Source organism: Oncorhynchus masou, chromosome 24, assembly GCF_036934945.1.
Source record: "Oncorhynchus masou masou isolate Uvic2021 chromosome 24, UVic_Omas_1.1, whole genome shotgun sequence".
NCBI lineage: Eukaryota > Metazoa > Chordata > Actinopteri > Salmoniformes > Salmonidae > Oncorhynchus > Oncorhynchus masou.
Window position 1 is genome coordinate 81,876,605 of NC_088235.1, and position 20,301 is coordinate 81,896,905.

Below are 20,301 nucleotides of genomic sequence, written 5' to 3' on the forward strand. Positions count from 1 at the left end.
GTCAGTCTGTACAACCATAGCTCTGCCTATTAATTTTAAGTTGCAAAATTTCTCTAGCCCTATCCCTTGGCTTTTTACTGAAACAGGGGCAGGGAGGACTCTTTATGAAGGCCCAGTGCAATCAAAAACATGATTTGCCTATGTTTTGTATATATTTCCACACTATGTGGTTGGAATAATACTGTGAAATAGTGAAAATGATGCTAATGTCATTTTAGTGTAAAAGCAGTTTGAAAAGGGCGCCTAGATTTCAGCCTGTTTTTGTGGGATGGAGTTTTGGCCTGCCTGTTAAATTAGTTAATAAACCAATAACAAAAGAGTTTCAAACCTTGCTGCCAATAACGGCTAGTTTTCAATTTCCCCTTCCCCACTCAGACCACTCCCAGACAGTCTTAGCAAAATTCTTGCTTGAGAAATGTTTGTTTTCAATTAAAATGGTCAAAAGGAAACAATCACCGTAAGGTACTTAATTGTTACCCAAAATTGATTTGATATTGGAGATAAAAAAATGGCCCTATTGGACTTAAAGAAGTAGCCTTGCTTCTTCCTCCTACTTTCTGAAAGCATGATTTGCTGAACTATCACATACACTCTGTAACGTATATGCTGAGAGTCAGGAAGCAGGTGCAGATGGGGAGTTTAATCATGAGAATAAGCAGATAAACAAAACAAGAGAAGTGTACTGAATGTGAACAAAACCAGTACTGCCTGAAGACTGAGGCTACTGGGGGCTAAATAAAGGGTAATCAAGGTAATGATGAAGTCCAGGTGTGCATAACGATGGGGAGCAAGTGTGTGTAATAATCGTTGCCAGGTATGCGTAATGTGGGTTGCCAGGCCGGTGGTTAGTAGACCGGTGACGTCGATCGCCAGAGAGAGGGAATGCCCCGAGGGCGAGGAGCCACAAGATGACACCGGCCAGGAGGACGGCCCCGAGGGCGAAGAGTGGGCCGGTCCAGACGGAGGAGATGGAAATCCCGGACAATGTTGGGATCTAGGATGTCGACCGCCGGAACCCAAAGGTGCTCCTCTGGGCCATACCCCTCCCTGTCCACCAGGTACTGAAGCCAACACCCACGACGTCGGGAGTCCAGTAGGGACCTGGCAGGGGATCCATCAATGTCCAGGGGAGGCGGAGGGGTGTCGTGGGGGACGACATCAAGGAGCAAGGGGACCGGGAACCACTGGCCTGAGGATGGAAACTTGAAAAGAGGGTGAGATCTGGCAGATGGTGGGTAAGTTACCTCATTAACCCTCCGGAGGAGGGTTACGGCAGGGAAGCTTACCCTAGGGCAGACAGTGTGGGAGGTTCCTGGTGGAGAGCCAGACGCGATCACCAGGATGGAACACGGGAGCCTCACTGCGATGGCGGTCTGCTTTATCCTTCTGATGACAAACAGCACGCTGGAACCTAACGTGTTCCACACCTCAAACGCACGTCGGAACCACTCGTCCACTGCAGGGGCTTCAGTCTGGCTTGGAGTCCACGGAGCCAGAGCCGGGATATTCCGCCAGGGAAAGACCTGGGCCCACTCCCCCTGCCGGTTCTTAGGAGCCTCGCCACCTCCTGGTTGGTCCTCCCCACCTGCCCATTGAAGTGAGGCCGGTACTTGGATGTGATGCTGACCATGGCCCTCAGCTTCTCCATAAAGGCTGTCCAGACACGCAACGTGAAGTGGGTACCATGGTCAGAAACAATGTCCTCCAGAAGACCTGCTGGAATAGTACCTCAGCGACCTGGAGAGTGGTAGGTAGACCAGAAAGAGGGATAAAACGGCAGGATTTAGAGAATCTGTCAACAACGACCATAATAGTGGTAAAACAATCAGAAAGGGGGAGATCATTAACAAAGTCTATGGACAGATGTGATCTGTAATGTCCGGGGTGTAGTGGAGGAAGGAGTCAGACGCAGGAGACAGAGAGTTCAGAGTATGCACGTCTTTAATACACCGACCAGGTGAAAAAGCAGACGCCACTCAACACAAATACCCCAAACCACAGGGGAACTAAACCGTATCCAAAAACAGCTCACGTACACGAAACAGCCGTGGCACACGTGTGCACAACAAGTACACATAGAACAATCCCGCACACCCAGCAGGCGGGCCGGCTGGCTAATAAAGCCCAACTAATAACCTAATTAACAACAGGTGTAACCAATAAACAGACGAGGAGGGGGAGGAAAAAATCAGTGGCAGCTAGTAGGCCGGTGACGACGACCGCCGAGCGCCACCCGAACGGGAAGGGGAGACACCTTCGGTAGGAGTCATGACAGATCAAGGCCGCTGAGGCACGGGAAGGGGAAATAGTTTCCCTGCTGGAGCGTGCCGGGGAGATTTGGATTGGATACATACGGTGCATGAGTTGACAGTGGGCCACCAGTATTTATTGGAGAGGGATGATGGTACGGATGATACCTGGGTGTCCAGCGGCGAGGGAAGTGTGTGCCCACATCTACATCCCAACACATGGGGCCAACGATTCGGGAGGACAGGTTGATAGGCTGGAGGGCACTCACAGAACTTTCCACCAACGTGGAACCAAAGTGTGCGGGAAAGCAAGTTCTCCGGCATCCTTGTCCCCAGGTGGTGATTCTCATCCTCAACCAGGATATGATGGGGTTATGAAGTTGGAGCCACGGGAGGCCGAGCATGACTTTGTGTACAGGTGTGGTGGTGATAAGGAAGGGAAGGCTTTCCTGGTACATGGGTCCCACGGTGAGGGTGAGTGGTGCTGTGATGTGCGTAATTGTGCCGGATCCTAATGGTCGCATGTCCAGAGCCTGGACAGGAAAAGGAGAGGAGAGCGGGTATGAAGTTATGTTCAGGGAGGAGGCGGGCCTGGTCGATGAAGTTCCCAGCAGCATCGGAATCCAATAGAGCTGTAGAGACAACACTTGAAGGACAGCCAGTCAGTGAAATGGGAACCAGCAAGGGTTTGATGGACAACGATGGTAATGGAATACTCATGCCTACCCTGGGAGACGGAAGGTGTGCATAATGTGGGTTGCCAGGACCGGCAACGTCGAAGCACCGGAGAGAGGGAACGGGAGTAGGCGTGACACACACACACAATAGACATTTTATTAGGTACACCCATCTAGTACCGGGTTGGACCAATCTTTGCCTTCAGAACAGCGTGCTCTATTAGGTTGAGGTCTGGGGACTGTGCAGGCCACTTAAGTAAACTGAACTCATGTTCCAGGTAATGTTTTTCCAGTCTTCAATTGTCCAGTGTTGGTGATCGTGTGCCCACTGGAGCCACTTCTTCTTGTTTTTACCTGATAGGAGTGGAACCCGGTGTGATCGTCTGCTGCAACAGCCCATCCATAACAAGGATTGACGAGTTGTGCGTTCTGAGATGCCGTTCTGCACACCACTGTTGTATGCTCCATTACTTGCCTGTTTGAGGCCCGCCTGTTAGCTTGCACAATTCTTGCCATTGTCCTTTGACCTCTCTCATCAACTGGCTGTATTTGCCCAAAGGAATTTAGCCTATTCGAACGTTCAATCGAACAGTAACTGAATGTCTCAATACCTGTCTGCCTGCTTTGTATAGCAAACCACGGCCACGTGGCTCACTGTCTGTAGTAGAGATCCATTTTCATGAATGGGGTGATGTACCCAATAACCTGTCCGGTGAGTGTATGTTCAAACAGTATTACATTTGAAATAAAAATGCTAATATCCGTTTAAAATCCATGAATGCATGGATATACAATAGCAACATAGATTGCAGATAGAGGCAGGTGCAAAATCCATGAAATTGAAATAACAGATTACAATTGTTCTGTGATGAATCCTTTATAATGCCTTGTTTTATGGGAAATATTGGCTACCTCATTCCATTTTCCACAGAAAGGGAGGATAGGTTCGGTAGCTCCCCTGGGCCATAGCTCATACTACTGAGTTCCCTCTTGAGTTGCTTCTTCCGTGCACTCTTCCCTGCCTTTTGGGTTATCACAATTGGCACCTAATTTCTTGTATTTGGCAGAAAGAAGGGGACTTTCCTGTTACCGTCAGTCCTCACCCCCTCACCATATCTCTCTTACTCCCCCTCCCTTTCTCAGCAGTGGCTCACCTCACCTTGTTCCCATGGCAATGTGGCACTCAGGCAATCCTAATATCTGAGACCGAGTGAAGAGTGCATGAAATCCCTGTGTAAAACCGGTTCTGCCTGCTGAGACAAAAGATTGACATACAGAATGCTGGCGGGAGAGGAGTGACAAATAACCTACCTGTTATGCCATTCATCTCACACCAAAAACACTTTTAGAATGATTCATCTATGTCTTTTGACACTTGTGAGTTATGAAATATTCGTTTGGTATAGCAAAATTAGGAGTAACTTACTCCACAAGTCTGAAAGGATGTTTATACATCCCTGACAGATGAGGAAGGGACTTTTTCCATTCACTTCATACATTTAACATTCTCATGGGACAGTGGCAGACTGAGTGAGGGATGAACCTCAGTCGAAACTTTATCTGCAGTGAGGTAGTAGTCCATGTCACTCAAGGCGCATTCCATTGACTGAGAGGTGTTTTCACCAAGCTACATACCCTGCATATTCTACCGAACACGTACTGTATTAGACTTAAACAAGGATCTGCTTATGTTTGAGACAAACTGTTATTGAAACTGGGAAATACTCTGCTGTGCTTCAACGAAACTTTCATACAGTTAAACAAAATATTATAGGAACACGGGGAGAATGGATCACGCGCAACGAAAGTCTGATGTATTTGCTTTACAAGAGGTGTGACACATTGAAGGTAAATCTTTTTGATAAAACTATATATTGCCTATTTGTTTTTAATAACTTCTTTGTTTGTTCGTGACCGGAATTTTCATGGTTTTCTGGCGGAAAAGTCCCTGAATTATGATTTAATTACCATTCATAAAAAAGGCTATCAAAAAGTCGAGTAAAATGATTATGTCAGCCATTTGTGTTTTTGACACTAATTTGTCTTTCAATTATATAAATAACCAGTAAAATGTGTCGGCGCAATTATTGGACATTATGCAATGATCCCGTTTTTGATTCTGAAAAAAAAATACACACTGCTCGGGAAATGTATTTAGTGCTTTGTCTGACAACATCAAAATACCTACTTTTAAAACATAGGCTAATTCTAAAAAAAACTTTCAGAGAATTACAGTATTGCTAAGCATGAGATGTATATTATACTAATTTATAAACAATTCTACCTATTTGAGTGAGTTCGACATGGCATGCTGGAAATGGTGCCGTCGGACCTGGGTTTGTTGCCTGGACGATGAAGAGAGGAGGAGCGTTGCTATTGACAAGGAGATTCAGAGGATTCTCCGACAGCAGAAGAACAGAGAACGCAAAGAAATCAAAGTTCTTTTACTCGGTCAGTAGCTCCATCTTCTGTCTCCCGACTAGGCTAGGATATGTTTATTATAGCCTACACACATTTAGTTTTTTCTTCCTTCATTCTTGGGTTTATTAACTTATTTTTATTGAATAGCAACAGACAAAAATCCACATGGAATATAAGCCAGCTGAAAGTGTTCAGAATGGGCAATGACTGACTTTTCACCCATTTTAAACCAACAATGAGAACAACAAGATGATGCATTCAACAATAATATCCAGGTGTCCTGAAATAATAATTGTCATTGCATCTTTCTAAAAATATGTGTTTTTGGCTTTTTATATATATATATCTTTGAGAAAGACGCAAAGCCAAAAACACATATTTTTAGAAAGATGCAATGACAATTATTATTTCAGGACACCTGGACTGGGAGTGTAAAATAAATGTAGCAGGTGAGGAATGCATGAGGTATACACCTCTCTAAGTCTAGGGCCTATTTTCTGCCATTACTAAGGAAAGACAAATATGTTAAGCGTTGACATGTGTTGACATGTTAACATTTGAAGAATGAGATATGTTCTGAAATACTTTACAAAATAGACTACTCTGTCAAATAAAATCTCAATAATTTGACGAAAGGGAAATAAAATGGGGTATGAGGCACAATAAGAGGCACTCTGGTCTAAAAAAAAGATCTGAATGCGCCAGGGCAGTGATTGGGGGCATTGCACTATGTAGGGTGCTGTCTTTCGAATGGGACATTAAACGGGTTACCTGGCGCTCTGTGGTCACTAAAAGATCCCATAGCACTTATCGTAAGAGTAGGGGTGTTTACCCCGGTGTCCTGGATAGATTCCCAGTCTGGACCTCACAAGCGGGGAGCCCAGCCAACAGCGAGTTGCAGTAGTCCAGACAGGAGATGACAAGAGCCTGAATTAGGACCTGTGCCGCTTCCTGTGTGAGGTAGGGTCATACCTTACGGATGTTGTAGAGCATGAACCTGCAGGAGCGAGTCACTGCTTTGATGTTTGCAGAGTATAATAGGGTGTTGTCAAGGGTCACGCCCAGGTTCTTTGCACTCTGGGAGGGCAACACTGTGGAGTTGCCAACCGTGATGGAGAGGTCTTTGAGCGGGCAGGCCTTCCTGTGGGAGGAGGGCAGCTCTGAGGTAGAGCTTGAGGTGAATGATTGATTGTATTTATTTGACAGTTTGTAAAATCCAAACATAAGGGCGCTCCAGCACGCCTCCACATACAATTTAAGAAAATCATCAAGGATAACACAATAAAGATTAACAGATTATTTCCATTGAGGTGGTGGGCTGACATCCAAGCTGAGATATCTGCCAGACATGCAGAGATGTGTGTCACCACCTGGGTGTCAGAAGGGGGAAGCAGAAAAATAGTTGAGTGTCATCTGCATAGCAATGATAGGAGAGACCATGTGAGGATATGATAGAGCCGAGTGACTTGTTGTATAGAGAGAAGAGGAGAGGGCCTAGAACCGAGCCCTGGGAGACACGAGTAGTGAGAGTGCATGGTGCAGACACAGATCCCCAGCTTCCAATTGGCTCATTCATCCCCCTCCGCTCGCCTGTAACTATTCCACTGATTGTTGCTGTAAATGAGAATGTGTTCTCAGTCAACTTACCTTGTAAAATAAGGCTAAAAAATGGTTAGATGCAGGACAAGACAAGTCAAATGTGTGTAATAACTGTGTCATAACCAATTAATTACAATAAACTATCATCCTGACTTGACGGTGGCCTACATCTGTCAAACCTGTCAACTTCCTGAAAGTTTTACTTTAAGGTTAACTATGCATTCCTCTGAGGCTTTTACCTGAGGACTGTATCCTCTCATAGTAGGTTTGTCACTAGGCAGATGGCTGGTAACGCATGTGTGAGGTTTTGATGAGTTGCCGAATGCTCATTGTGTAATGATGTCTCTGACTCTTCAGCGGCTCAACACGTATTGTAACATTGCATTGTGTAATAAAAAAATGTAGAACATCCTTAGAGAAGTGTTCTCCTCTCTGACTCTCCTCTGGGCTATGTGTCCTCAGGCACAGGGGAGAGTGGGAAAACCACCTTCATCCGACAGATGAGGATCATCCATGGAAGTGGCTTCTCTGAGGAGGAAAGACAGGACTTCGCCAAGCTCATCTACCAGAACATCTTCACGGCTGTGAAAGCTATGACCCGGGCCATGATCACCCTCAGACTGCCCTATGCCTACCCAGAGAATGAGGTCAGGGTCTGGTGGCATACCGTACATACTCTTCAATCAAACTGAACTTTAACCATTAGTGAAAGGCAACCTCTGTAGCATCTATTTACTAAAACAAAATACATTATACACATGTGGTTTCTGTGTTTTTGATTGGAGAGGCTTTCACAGATCTTTGACGCCTGTGGATCAGACATTAGAACCAATTAAAGCCCCTCTTTCTGCCTTCAGATGTATGCCAGGTGGGTGCAGGATGTGGACACAGTGCAGGTCATCCAGCTGGACCGTGGCTTTGTGGACGCTATCCGCCATCTATGGGCCGACCCAGGTCTCCGGGTCTGCTACAGCCGCCGCAGCGAGTATCAGTTGCTGGACTCCACAGAGTAGTGAGTACCACCAGTCTCTCTATCTATCTCTCTATCTCTCTATATATATATCTCTGTCTTTATCTCTATCTCTTTCTATATCTCTGTCTTTATCTCTATCTCTCTCGCTCTCTGTCTTTATCTCAGTTTTAATCTCTCTCTATCTCTCTCGCTCTCTGTCTCTCTCCATCTCTGTCTCCATGGAACATATTTACTAAGCATTTGCTCCAAGTAAAATATTTGCAAAGTTTTTTCAGTAGATGTTCAGTAGATGTTTTTTGCTTCCTTGGTTAAATGTAAGTATGTAAATATAAAATGTTATACTTGAATAATCAAAAACAATTAAATATAAATGTTGTTTCATTCACAACACTTTGTCCCCATTGTACAGCACTGTACGTTGTACACTGTCCTTATCAACTGCAAAGTCCATGATGTCCATTGGAGGGGGCTAGTTCACAAATAAATACACATCAAGATCTCAGCCTTGTTGAAGCCACAAAACAAACATCTTATCAGGCACCATTCATTTGATTTCATGTTATAAAATACACAGCCACAATGAGGATCGTTTCTCACTTTCCACCCATTCTTGAAAGCTATCCGATAGTAAAGTTTAGTTTCCTTTTAGAATGAATTTACTAATTACAGTGCCTTGCGAAAGTATTCGGCCCCCTTGAACTTTGCGACCTTTTGCTACATTTCAGGCTTCAAACATAAAGATATAAAACTGTATTTTTTTGTGAAGAATCAACAACAAGTGGGACACAAGCATGAAGTGGAACGACATTTATTTGATATTTCAAACGTTTTTAACAAATCAAAAACTGAAAACTGGGCGTGCAAAATTATTCAGCCCCTTTACTTTCAGTGCAGCAAACGCTCTCCAGAAGTTCAGTGAGGATCTCTGAATGATCCAATGTTGACCTAAATGACTAATGATGATAAATACAATCCACCGGTGTGTAATCAAGTCTCCGTATAAATGCACCTGCACTGTGATAGTCTCAGAGGTCCGTTAAAAGCGCAGAGAGCATCATGAAGAACAAGAAACACACCAGGCAGGTACGAGATACTGTTGTGAAGAAGTTTAAAGCCGGATTTGAATACAAAAAGATTTCCCAAGCTTTAAACATCCCAAGGAGCACTGTGCAAGCGATAATATTGAAATGGAAGGAGTATCAGACCACTGCAAATCTACCAAGACCTGGCCGTCCCTCTAAACTTTCAGCTAATACAAGGAGAAGACTGATCAGAGATGCAGCCAAGAGGCCCATGATCACTCTGGATGAACTGCAGAGATCTACAGCTGAGGTGGGAGACTCTGTCCATAGGACAACAATCAGTCGTATATTGCACAAATCTGGCCTTTATGGAGGAGTGGCAAGAAGAAAGCCATTTCTTAAAGATATCCATAAAAAGTGTCGTTTAAAGTTTGCCACAAGCCACCTGGGAGACACACCAAACATGTAGAAGAAGGTGCTCTGGTCAGATGAAACCAAAATTGAACTTTTTGGCAACAATGCAAAACATTATGTTTGGCGTAAAAGCAACACAGCTCATCACCCTGAACACACCATCTCCACTGTCAAACATGGTGGTGGCAGCATCATGGTTTGGGCCTGCTTTTCTTCAGCAGGGACAGAGAAGATGGTTAAAATTGATGGGAAGATGGATGGAGCCATTCTGGAAGAAAACCTGATGGAGTCTGCAAAAGACCTGAGACTGGGACGGAGATTTGTCTTCCAACAAGACAATGATCCAAAACATAAAGCAAAATCTACAATGGAATGGTTCAAAAATAAACATATCCAGGTGTTAGAATGGCCAAGTCAAAGTCCAGACCTGAATCCAATCGAGAATCTGTGGAAAGAACTGAAAACTGCTGTTCACAAATGCTCTCCATCCAACCTCACTGAGCTCGAGCTGTTTTGCAAGGAGGAATGGGAAAAAATTTCAGTCTCTCGATGTGCAAAACTGATAGAGACATACTCCAAGCGACTTACAGCTGTAATCGCAGCAAAAGGTGACGCTACAAAGTATTAACTTAAGGGGGCTGAATAATTTTGCACGCCCAGTTTTTCAGTTTTTGATTTGTTATAAAAGTTTGAAATATCCAATAAATGTTGTTCCACTTCATGATTGTGTCCCACTTGTTGTTGATTCTTCACTAAAAAATACAGTTTTATATCTTTGTTTGAAGCCTGAAATATGGCAAAAGGTCGCAAAGTTCAAGGGGGCCGAATATTTTCGCAAGGCACTGTAAGTTCAAACGTAATACATTTCTACAAAGTCAACAAGTTGACATCAGAGTAGCTAATGCGTCACATTACAGAAAATGAATGGAAACGACTCATCTCAATCACTGCAATACTGTTGGACTGCTATGTGTTCCTCCCATATCTGTCCATACCTGTCTCGCCCGTGTGTCCTCTCTGTCCTTCTCTCTGCTCTCTCAGTATTTACTCAGCTAGCTCTGCGTCAGTATAATAAGAAACATGCACATAGTCAGTCAACATCCAATTAATGACAAGGTGTATCAACAAAAGCCTTGAAAACAATAATCCCAACAGTGGTAAAGACTCCTTTTCCCTTTGTCTAATTTCCCAGCTCAATTAATTCTGCAAAACTACATTTGTGTTGATTATTGTTGTATACCGTTCGTATTACATGTATCATGTAAAGAACATGATCGATAGAATGAACTTGCTACTGCCATTGTCATTACCACGGGCAATTTAATTATTTCACATTTTTAAAATGCTCTCTCGCTCTCTTTCTTTCTTTCTGTTTTTCTGTCCTTTTCAGTTACATGACCAATCTGGACCGCATATCTGCCCCAGACTACATCCCCACTGCTCAGGACGTGCTGCGAGTTCGATTCCCCACCACTGGCATCCATGACTACTCCTTCACCGTAAAGACCATCACACTCAGGTGGCCACACTCTCACTCACCCAGGACTCAAGATCTCAAGGGAACTAACAGAACAGCATTGCTGCTGATGAAATTCTGGACTACATAGAGTTGGGAAATTTAGACAAAATGTCATATCACTATATATTGACCCATTTTGCTTAATAATGACAAATCCACAATATTTACAGTGCATTTGGAAGGTATTCAGACCCTTTGACTTTGTCCACGTTTTGTTACTGTAACGGTTGTCTGTGGTGGAAGAAGGTGAGGACCAATGCGCAGCGTGGTAAGTCTTCATAGTCTTTAATAGAACTCAGAACACTAAAATACAAAACCAACAAGAGAATGAAATGAAACCGAAACAGTTCTGTCTGGTACAGATACGAAACAGCAAATAGAACATAGACTGCCCACCCAACTCACGCCCTGACCATACTAAAACAAAGACATCACAAAGGAACTAAGGTCAGAACGTGACAGTTACGTTAAAGCCTTTTTCTAAAAATGGATTCAATAGTTTTTTCCCTCATCAATCTACACAAAATACGACCTAAAGACAAAGCAAAACCAGGTTTTTAGAAATGTTTGCAAATGTATTAAAAATGCAAATTTTTAAATTTCACACTTACATAAGTATTCAGACCCTTTACTCAGTACTTTGTTGAAGCACCTTTGTCAGCGATTACATCCTCGAGTCTTCTTGGGTATGATGCTACAAGCTTGCCACACCTATATTCTTCTCTGCAGATCCTCTCAAGCTTTGACAGGTTGGATGGGGAGTGTCGCTGCACAGCTATTTTCAGGCCTCTCCAGTGATGTTCAATCGGGTTCAAGTCCGGGCTCTGGCTGGGCCACTCAAAGACATTCAGAGACTTGTCCCGAAGCCCCTCCTGCGTTGTCTTGGCTGTATGCTTAGGGTCGTTGTTGTATTGGAGGGTGAACCTTCACCCCAGTCTGAGGTCCTGAGCCCTCTGGAGCAGGTTTTCATCAAGGATCTCTTTGCCCTTTGCTCATCTTTCCCTCGACACTGACTAGTCTCCCTGCCTCTGAAAAACATCCTCACAGCATGATGCTGCCACCACCATGCTTCACCGTAGGGTTGGTGCCAGGTTTCCTCCAGGCGTGACGCTTGGCATTCAGGTCAAATAGTTCACTCCTGGTTTCATCATACCAGATAATCAGCCTAGCTGGCTGTCAAGTGCCTTTTACTGAGGAGTGGCTTCCGTCTGGCCACTCTACTATAAAGGCCTGATTGGTGGAGTGCTGCAGAGATGGTTGTCCTTCTGGAAGGTTCCCCCATCTCCACAGAGAAACTCTGGAACACTGTCAGAGTGACCATCGGGTTCTTTGTCACCTCCCTGACCAAGGCCTTTCCCCCCAATTGCTCAGTTTGGCCGGGCTACCAGCTCTGGAAGAGTCTTGGTGGCTCCAAACTTCTTCCATTTAAGAAAGAGGCAGGCCACTGTGTTCTTGGGGACCTTCAATGCTGCTTTTTTGGTACCGTTCCCCAGATCTGTGCCTCGACACAATCCTGTCTCGGAGCTCTACGGACAATACCTTCGACCTCATGGCTTGGTTTTTGCTCTGACATGCACTGTCAACTGTGGGACCTTATGTAGACAGGTTTGTGCCTTTCCAAATCATGTCCAATCAATTTAATTTACAACAGCTGGACTCCAATCAAGTTGTAGAAACATCTCAAGGATGATCAATGGAAACAGGTTGCACCTGAGCTCAATTTCGAGTCTCAGAGCAAAGGGTCTGAATTCAAATGCACTGTATATATATATATATTTTTTTTAATGCACAGTTACTTTCCATTAGTGGCAGGGCTCTAGACTTACTTCTTCCAGTGCCATTAAAGAAGTAAGAAAATAAAGAAGTTTGATATTTTAACATGTTAAGGGAATTCATGGTTGATATTCTGTACAACATGTCAAAATAGCATCCAGAATGATGCATTTTTGTGCATATTGGCCTTTAGGCTATAGCCTATTCTACATAAATAACCTGAGGAAGTGGAAACTCAAAACACCTTAGCTAAATAACTAATTCTGAATATGATATTGTTATTAGATAGTCATGTAATTGATTAAGCATTTATAGGCTACTTGATCTATTCAATACCGCAAATGCAACATACTCCGTTTGTAAAGTGCTATAATTTCCTCAATATTAAGAGTTGAGAAATAATTGTTATACTCACAGAAAGCGGTGTTTCCCCTCTATCCAACTACATTTACTGTAGTTGTTTTTAAAATGTTGTTTTCCCCCGCAACTACATTGAAATGTTGCTCAACAGTCATGTATCCATGTGCTTGTCAGAATGCATCTCTCTCTTCACTCTGTGAGCAAAGGTGGGAGTAGAACTGAGAGCCAGCATCGGCAGATAGGAATAGGGCAGATACTTTCATTGCAGAAAGCAGATTCATGTACATTACTGTTGACCAAATAATGGTTTTGAGAACCCAAAAATCTGCAGGAACATTGTATAGCCTCATCACAGAAAATTACCACATAAGCAAAATTGCTTCAGTAAGAGGAGTGTCAGTGACGGTAATTTTTCAGTTTATCGTCCCAACTCTAGGAGTAGACTATAGGCTTTCTTACAGAGATATTTTCTGACTCGACCCTTGGCTGCTTTGGACACGGTGTAATTACAATCACATACAATCACAATTGGCATTATACAGAAACTTCCTGAGAACTCACTCATTTCTTTTTGTGCTTTTGAACATGCCCATGCAATTGTTTCTTAAGAGACCTTTGTATTATTAACATGAAAGATCCAGCTATGTTCAGGTGTGGCGTTTTTCTCCTTCTCTGCTGTGAAAGGTTGGACTGTAATTTGTCTCTGTAATCGGGCAGGCAGGATACAGTGGGATAGAAATGGTGAGGTATCAATTACGGCCTTTTTTAGAGCTCATTTGCATGGGGACTTGGAAACTGAACCAGGTTTGATGTGTGACAGCAGGAGAGAGAAGAGAGGAGTCTGTGTATACACTGGGGGATATGACAGCCTCTCTCACAGTGTTAGCTCCACCTCTATAGAGTACAGACACTCCTGCAGCAACGGTCCCCGGTCCGGAGCCTGCAGCTCATTAACAACTCTGACCAGCTGCCTCACCAAGACAAGGCCCCTGCCATGTGTGGCATCACAAACACCTTATTGATTAAAGGGCAAAACAGTGTGTGTGTGTGTGTGTGTGTGTGTGTGTGTGTGTGTGTGTGTGTGTGTGTGTGTGTGTGTGTGTGTGTGTGTGTGTGTGTGTGTGTGTGTGTGTGTGTGTGTGTGTGTTAAAAGATGCTCTAACATGTGTTTTATCATTTTCTCTCTCTCTCTCCGGGTAGGATTGTGGATGTGGGTGGACAGAAGTCAGAGAGGAGAAAGTGGATCCATTGTTTTCAGGATGTGACGTCCCTAATTTTCCTGGCTTCCCTCAGCGAGTATGACCAGGTCCTGGAGGAGAGAGAGACTGATGTGAGCACCTGTCTGTCTGTCTATCTGTCGGGCTGGCTGGCTTGTCTGTCTGGTTGTCTGTCTGTCTTGCTTGTCTGTCTTTCTGTCTGTCTGTCTTTCAGTCAGTCAAGTCAGTCAGTCAGTCTATCTGTTTGTCCTCTGTGTCGTCCTTGGCCTTCAATGTAAGTCAAGATTCTCTCCAGAGTTTTTTTCTGACCATTGCCAACAGGTCTTACTGTTGCCTATCAAAACCTGCTGCCTTACCGCAATCTCTTCAACCCTCCCTCCTGACCAAGGCTCACTAAGCCGCTTATCTTTCCTGGACACTTTTTAGTCTCCCTCTAAATTCATTAACCTCCATTGTTACCCTGTCCCCATCTCTCCTTTTTCTCCCCTCTCCTCTCCCCCTTCACTCCCTCTCCCCCTTCTCTCCCCCTCTCACTCCCCTCTCCCCCTCATCCCCACTCCCCCCCAGCAGAAGCGTATGAATGAGAGTTTGGCTTTGTTCTACACCACCATCCACTCCCCTTGGTTCCTCAACACCTCCATCATCCTCTTTCTCAACAAGACAGATATCCTGGCTGACAAGATCCAGGCATCCGACCTGCAGAAGTACTTCCCAGGGTTCACAGGTAGCTCTACACACACACACACACACACACACACACACACACACACACACACACACACACACACACACACACACACACACACACACACACACACACACACACACACACACACACACACACACACACACACATCCCATCACATTGAGCTGGTAGATAATAGGCCGTGTGATGATGGATGTAAACCTATCGAGTCACATCCTTTGGTGTTTCATTTTACTTTCTCAAACCATTAGAGATGTAGCTAACTGTTGCTTCTGGTTGGGATTACAAAGACCTCATTTTATAAAGTAATTTCTAACCTAGTGAGGTTTCCATTTCTTAGGGTGAGTTCTCACATGAATACATAACCTTGCTGGCTATAGCAAAACCAGTAAACATAATGTTTTTTGAGTACCATTTAATCTTGTTTCAGCAAACGTTGAATGTGTGATTGATTTCATGTTACTTCCAGATGTATGGCGTGGGTACATAGTTTACTAACAGTGTGCCTACACTGATGTGGAAGGAAGGTAGCAGGTGCTCTCTAGAGCTTTCCCACCTACCTACACATCAGCTCCGCGCACCCCGTCTCCCCCGGCCTGTTGCTCATGGCAACCATAAATACCCTGCTCTTTGCATCACTAAGCTATCACTCCAGGCATCTGTGGTGGGGGGTTGGGGAGACATTGTTCTTTCCTTCTTAAAGTCTGAAATTATTATTATAGATTTATTCATATTGGCCATTAGATGTACAGTTGCCATTTAAACATTTTGCTAAATGGTAACATTGTGTGATGGCTGCAATACTACATGAAAATCATTCAATATGTTCTATCCATTGCTTGTAATTTTTGTTTCTAATGGCCTCCCATTTTTCTCTACCATATTCTCATATCTCCTGACCTCTTCTCTCCCTTCTCTCACTCTCCTCCTTTGCTGTGGTTGTCTCCATCTCTTTCCTGTCCCTTGTCCTCCTCACCCCACACTTGAAGGAAAGCGACGTGACGCTCAGGATGCTATGAAGTACATCCAGAAGATGTATGAGCAGCAGGCTCACAGCCGGGACAAGAAGGAAAATAGCAAGACGCTGTACCCCCACTTCACCTGCGCCACCGACACCAACAACATCCGCAAAGTGTTCAGTGACGTCAAGGACACGGTGCTCCTCAAGTCTCTCATGGAGTTTGGGGTGATCTGAGGGCCTGGGGACCCGCCTACCTATGGGGCCACAGTCAACCAACAACCACTCAGGGCAGAACAGGCACTCCCTCCGTCCCTCCCTTGCTCAGTTTTCTCCTCTCTCTCAATCTCAGCTCCAGTGGTGATGCTCTCGGGCCAAACCTTCTTATTGCAGGAAGGAATCTCTACCTGGAGAGCAGAACAGAATGGAGGGACTCCTATGACTCCTGTATCACTAACCTGTTTTACACACACACACACACACACACACACACACACACACACACACACACACACACACACACACACACACACACACACACACACACACACACACACACACACACACACACACACACACACTCTGGTTGTTATTTTATAATGTTGTGTGTAAGGGCGTGGAGATGTAGTGGCTCTACCAGTGGTTGAAACTGGACTAGAGATGTAATGAAGTGCTGTGTCTCCATTATGTGAGTTATGACTTTAGCTGGTGGAGATGAGAACTCTAAATCCCTCTATATCCCTACCACAACCCTGTTGATAGAAAATGCCTCTAGAGATCACTACAGCAGATTCTATCTGAGTGTTGAATTAACACTACTGTGCACATGCGTTGTAGCCATTACATAACCAGTTCACACCTATGAGAAGTAGCCACCACTGAAGGCTTGTGTCACATTTTGTGTTTGGTTGGTCTTTTAATTGGTTTGCTTGGTTGACACCCGTATATGTTGTCGCTGGGTCTCAGGTGTGAGATGTGATGCAGGCGAGAAATGTGGGATTTGAGGCGTTTACTACAGCTGTGATCGAGGTGTCAGAAATCACTTGATGTCATAACGGGTTCCCCTGATACAGTGTGTTATGGAATGCAATGCTGTATGTACACTGTTAGGATTCTTGGTTTGGTTTTTGGTGGATACTTTTGTTTAGTCTCTTCCCCTAATGTGCTTGCCTTACAACCAGTCACTACCTGCAATACATTGAGTTCATATGGGAACAACAACGCCGGTGAATGTATACATTAACCAACAAATGAGAGTGCTTAAGAGCAGCAGCCAAGTACAGGGTTATTACTAGCTGGCAGGCATGCTGATGTTAAAGCTGAAATGTAATAAAAGATCTCATTAAATTCCTAGGACCCTGTTAGGACTGCTATTAGGTGGCTCAGAGAGGCCAGTTAAAAGGAACGCCTGGCATCGCGGGTGGTTCAAGTCTTGCCACTGTCTGATAGCTCTAAAAATCAACATGCAGCTATGATGTGAATGGTTGTATGCTTTAGGCTACGGTAGGGCTTTGATTTGAGCAGTGGAGTTTTTTGTGCTTCGCTGCAGAGTGGCATGAAAGGTTACACAGCAAACAAGGATTTAATCATTGTGTCAAGACTATAAACAACAACTCATTATTCATAGTTGGCTTGCCCTTTTACTCTGGTCTCCTATCAATATTTATGTTCAGTCAATATTTAGTTTAGCAGGCTCAGGCTGTGCTCAACTTGTTTCATGTTCAGTAGCATTTTATATTGGATTCTATATTGGTGTAATTTAAGCGATATGGCCTCTATAAATATGAGTGAGTGGAGCAGGATGGAGTCTGTCAGATAATACAGGCGATAATATTTTGACCTGTGTGCGTCACTAAAGCAGATGATGAGTGTGTCAGTGGAAAAGGACTTCAAAGTCCGATTAAAACCTCTTCCATTAAATTGAAGTCAGTAATAACAAATTGCAGGCATGGATCATACAATATGCATTGCATTTATTCAGGTTTGAGAAGATTGCTTTGCTGCAGTGTGAAGAATGTGTTGTTTTTTACTCAAAAACATTTTTGGTAAAGGACTTGGGTCTGAATGTGCAACTAAATGTATACCTATATTTCCTTGTAGAACTGAACATAGGCTCTGATGAATTATTAATTGTATTCAGCTTATTTTGTTATATTAGACCACCTCATTAACAGCTAGTGTGACAGGAGGTGATGCACTATATATTACAGACTAACATTGGGAGAACTCTTATTTGGTGCAAATATTTTGTATAGATTTGGGAAGAATTTGGGGAAATATTTTCTAATTAAAGTTGTGTTTTGAAAAAGATTCTGTTTATGTTGTGTGTTTATGTTTTTCTTCAGGCTATGGTACTTATTGGAAATATACACTTGTGTAAACGTGTGTAGTGCTGCATAGCTTGTCTTGTTGATATACTCTTGCTTCCTGTCTCTCAGCACTCCAAGGAAGAGTGGCTTAGCTTGCCTTGTTTGGCTGCTGTTTTCATCCTCTGTTCTTCAAATAGTCATATAGGATCTTTGACCTGCTGCTTATCATTTCAATAAACCCCTGTGTGTGCTTAAAGAGAACCAGAGAACCTGTAAGGACAGGAGTGTGGGTCAACAAACAGACAGTTGACTTTGGCAAAAGAACTCAGGACCTCAGCCATGAAAGCCAGCTTGTCTGTTAGCAGATTTCATGAAGGAGGAAATTAGCACCTGTTTTTATATATTTTACGGCACACACTGATTGTTGACTCTTCATACCGTAACCGTCTCTTATGTTCTTCAATGTCCCATTGTTATTATCTGCTTCTCTCGATGGTTGCTTACGTACTGCAATAGTACAAGTCTGCCACTAAAACAAAAAGTCACCACGGTGGAAAATCTTATGACTACTTATGTAACGCGTATCAGAGTTCTGATTTGTTATTGTAACACCACTATACAATGTCACAACAATACCATGGTAAATAAGCCCGGGGCACAGATACAGTATCTATGTACACGCATAACCAAATAGTGTATCACTATATACATACAGTGTACTCGGAAAGTATTCAGGCCCCTTGACCTTTTCCAAATGCTGTTACGCTCATCCTTATTCTAAACTGTATCAAATAAACAATGTCTCTCATCAAGCTACACAAAGTACCCCATAATGACAAAGTGAAAACAGGTTTTTAAAAATGTTTGCCAAAAATAAATACAAAAATAATAGAAATACCTTATTTACGTAAGTATTCAGACCCTTTGCTCTGGGACTCGAAATTGAGCTCAGATGCATCCTGTTTCCATTGATCATCCTTGAGATGTTTCTACAACTTGATTGGAGTCCACCTGGGGTAAATTCAATTAATTAGACATGATTTGGAAAGGCACAAACCCATCTTATAAGGTCCCATAGTTGACCGTGCATGTCAGCAAAAACAAAGCCATGAGGTCGAAGGAATTGTCCATAGAGATCCGAGATAGGATTGTGTTGAGGCACAAATCTGGGGAAGGGTACCACAACATTTCTGCAGCATTGAAGGTCCTCAAGAACACAGTGGCCACAGAAGTTTGGAACCACCAAGATCCTTCTTAGAGCTGGCCGCCCAGCCAAACTGAGCAATCTGGAGTAGGGCTTTGGTCAGCGAGGTGACCAAGAACCCAATGGTCACTGACTGAGCTCCAGAGTTCCTCTGTGGAGATGGGAGAACCTTTTAGAAGGACAACCATCTCTGCAGCACTCCACCAATCAGACCTTTATGGTGGCCAGACGGAAGCCACTCCTCAGTAAAAGGCACATCGCAGCCAGCTTGGAGTTTGCCAAAAGGCACCTAAAGACTCTCAGTCAATGAGAAACAATATTCTCTGGTATGATGAATCCAAGAGTGAACTCTTTGGCCTGAATGCCAAGCGTCACATCTGGAGGAAACCTGGCATCATCCCTACGGTAAAGCATGGTGGTGGCAGCATCATGCTGTGGGGATGTTTTTCAGCGGCAGGGAGGCTAGTCAGGGTCGAGGAAAAGATGAACGGAGTAAAGTACAGAGAGATCCTTGATGAAAACCTGCTCCAGAGGGCATAGGACCTCAGAATGGGGTGAAGGTTCACCCTCCAACACAACAACGACCCTAAGCACACAGCCAAGACAATGCAGGAGGGGCTTCGGGACAAGTCTCTGAATGTCCTTGAGTGACCCAGCCAGAGCCCAGACTTGAATCGGATCAAACATCTCTGGTAAGACCTCAAAATAGCTGTGCAGCGACGCTCCCCATACAACCTCACAGAGGTTGAGAGGATCTGCAGAAAAAAATGAGAGAAACTTCCCAGATACAGTTGTGCAAGCTTGTAGACTCGAGGCTGTAATCGCTGCCAAAGGTGCGTTTTTTAATATATTTTTTTGCTTTGTCATTATGGGGTATTGTGTGTAGATTAAGGAAGGGAA

At 43.9% G+C, this 20,301-nt stretch overlaps 1 protein-coding gene across 3 annotated transcripts; it reads left to right on the forward strand.

Annotated features, from left to right (window-relative positions):
* Window positions 1-4,339: 4,339 nt before the first annotated feature.
* Window positions 4,340-18,198, forward strand: LOC135512809 (guanine nucleotide-binding protein subunit alpha-11-like). 3 transcript variants are annotated; one of them, XM_064935211.1, is made up of 8 exons: window positions 4,340-4,774; window positions 5,220-5,377; window positions 7,409-7,593; window positions 7,804-7,958; window positions 10,746-10,874; window positions 14,208-14,337; window positions 14,792-14,948; window positions 15,920-18,198. In XM_064935211.1, exons 2-8 carry the CDS (start codon window positions 5,230-5,232, stop codon window positions 16,123-16,125), a joined length of 1,110 nt encoding a protein of 369 aa, XP_064791283.1. In that variant the 5' UTR covers window positions 4,340-4,774; window positions 5,220-5,229; the 3' UTR covers window positions 16,126-18,198. The 3 variants fall into 3 exon arrangements, with proteins under 3 accessions (XP_064791283.1, XP_064791281.1, XP_064791282.1); XM_064935209.1 differs by having other exon boundaries at window positions 5,224-5,377; XM_064935210.1 differs by having other exon boundaries at window positions 4,341-4,774; window positions 5,224-5,377; window positions 14,795-14,948.
* Window positions 18,199-20,301: the final 2,103 nt, after the last annotated feature.

Coding starts and splice junctions, on each gene's coding strand:
- LOC135512809 (XM_064935209.1), top strand. CDS start 4,739: ATGTATTTGCTTTACAAGAGGTGTGACACATTGAAG. Junction 4,775..5,223: donor AGAGGTGTGACACATTGAAG/GTAAATCTTTTT, acceptor TATTTGAGTGAG/TTCGACATGGCATGCTGGAA. Junction 10,875..14,207: donor GTAAAGACCATCACACTCAG/GTGGCCACACTC, acceptor CTCTCCGGGTAG/GATTGTGGATGTGGGTGGAC.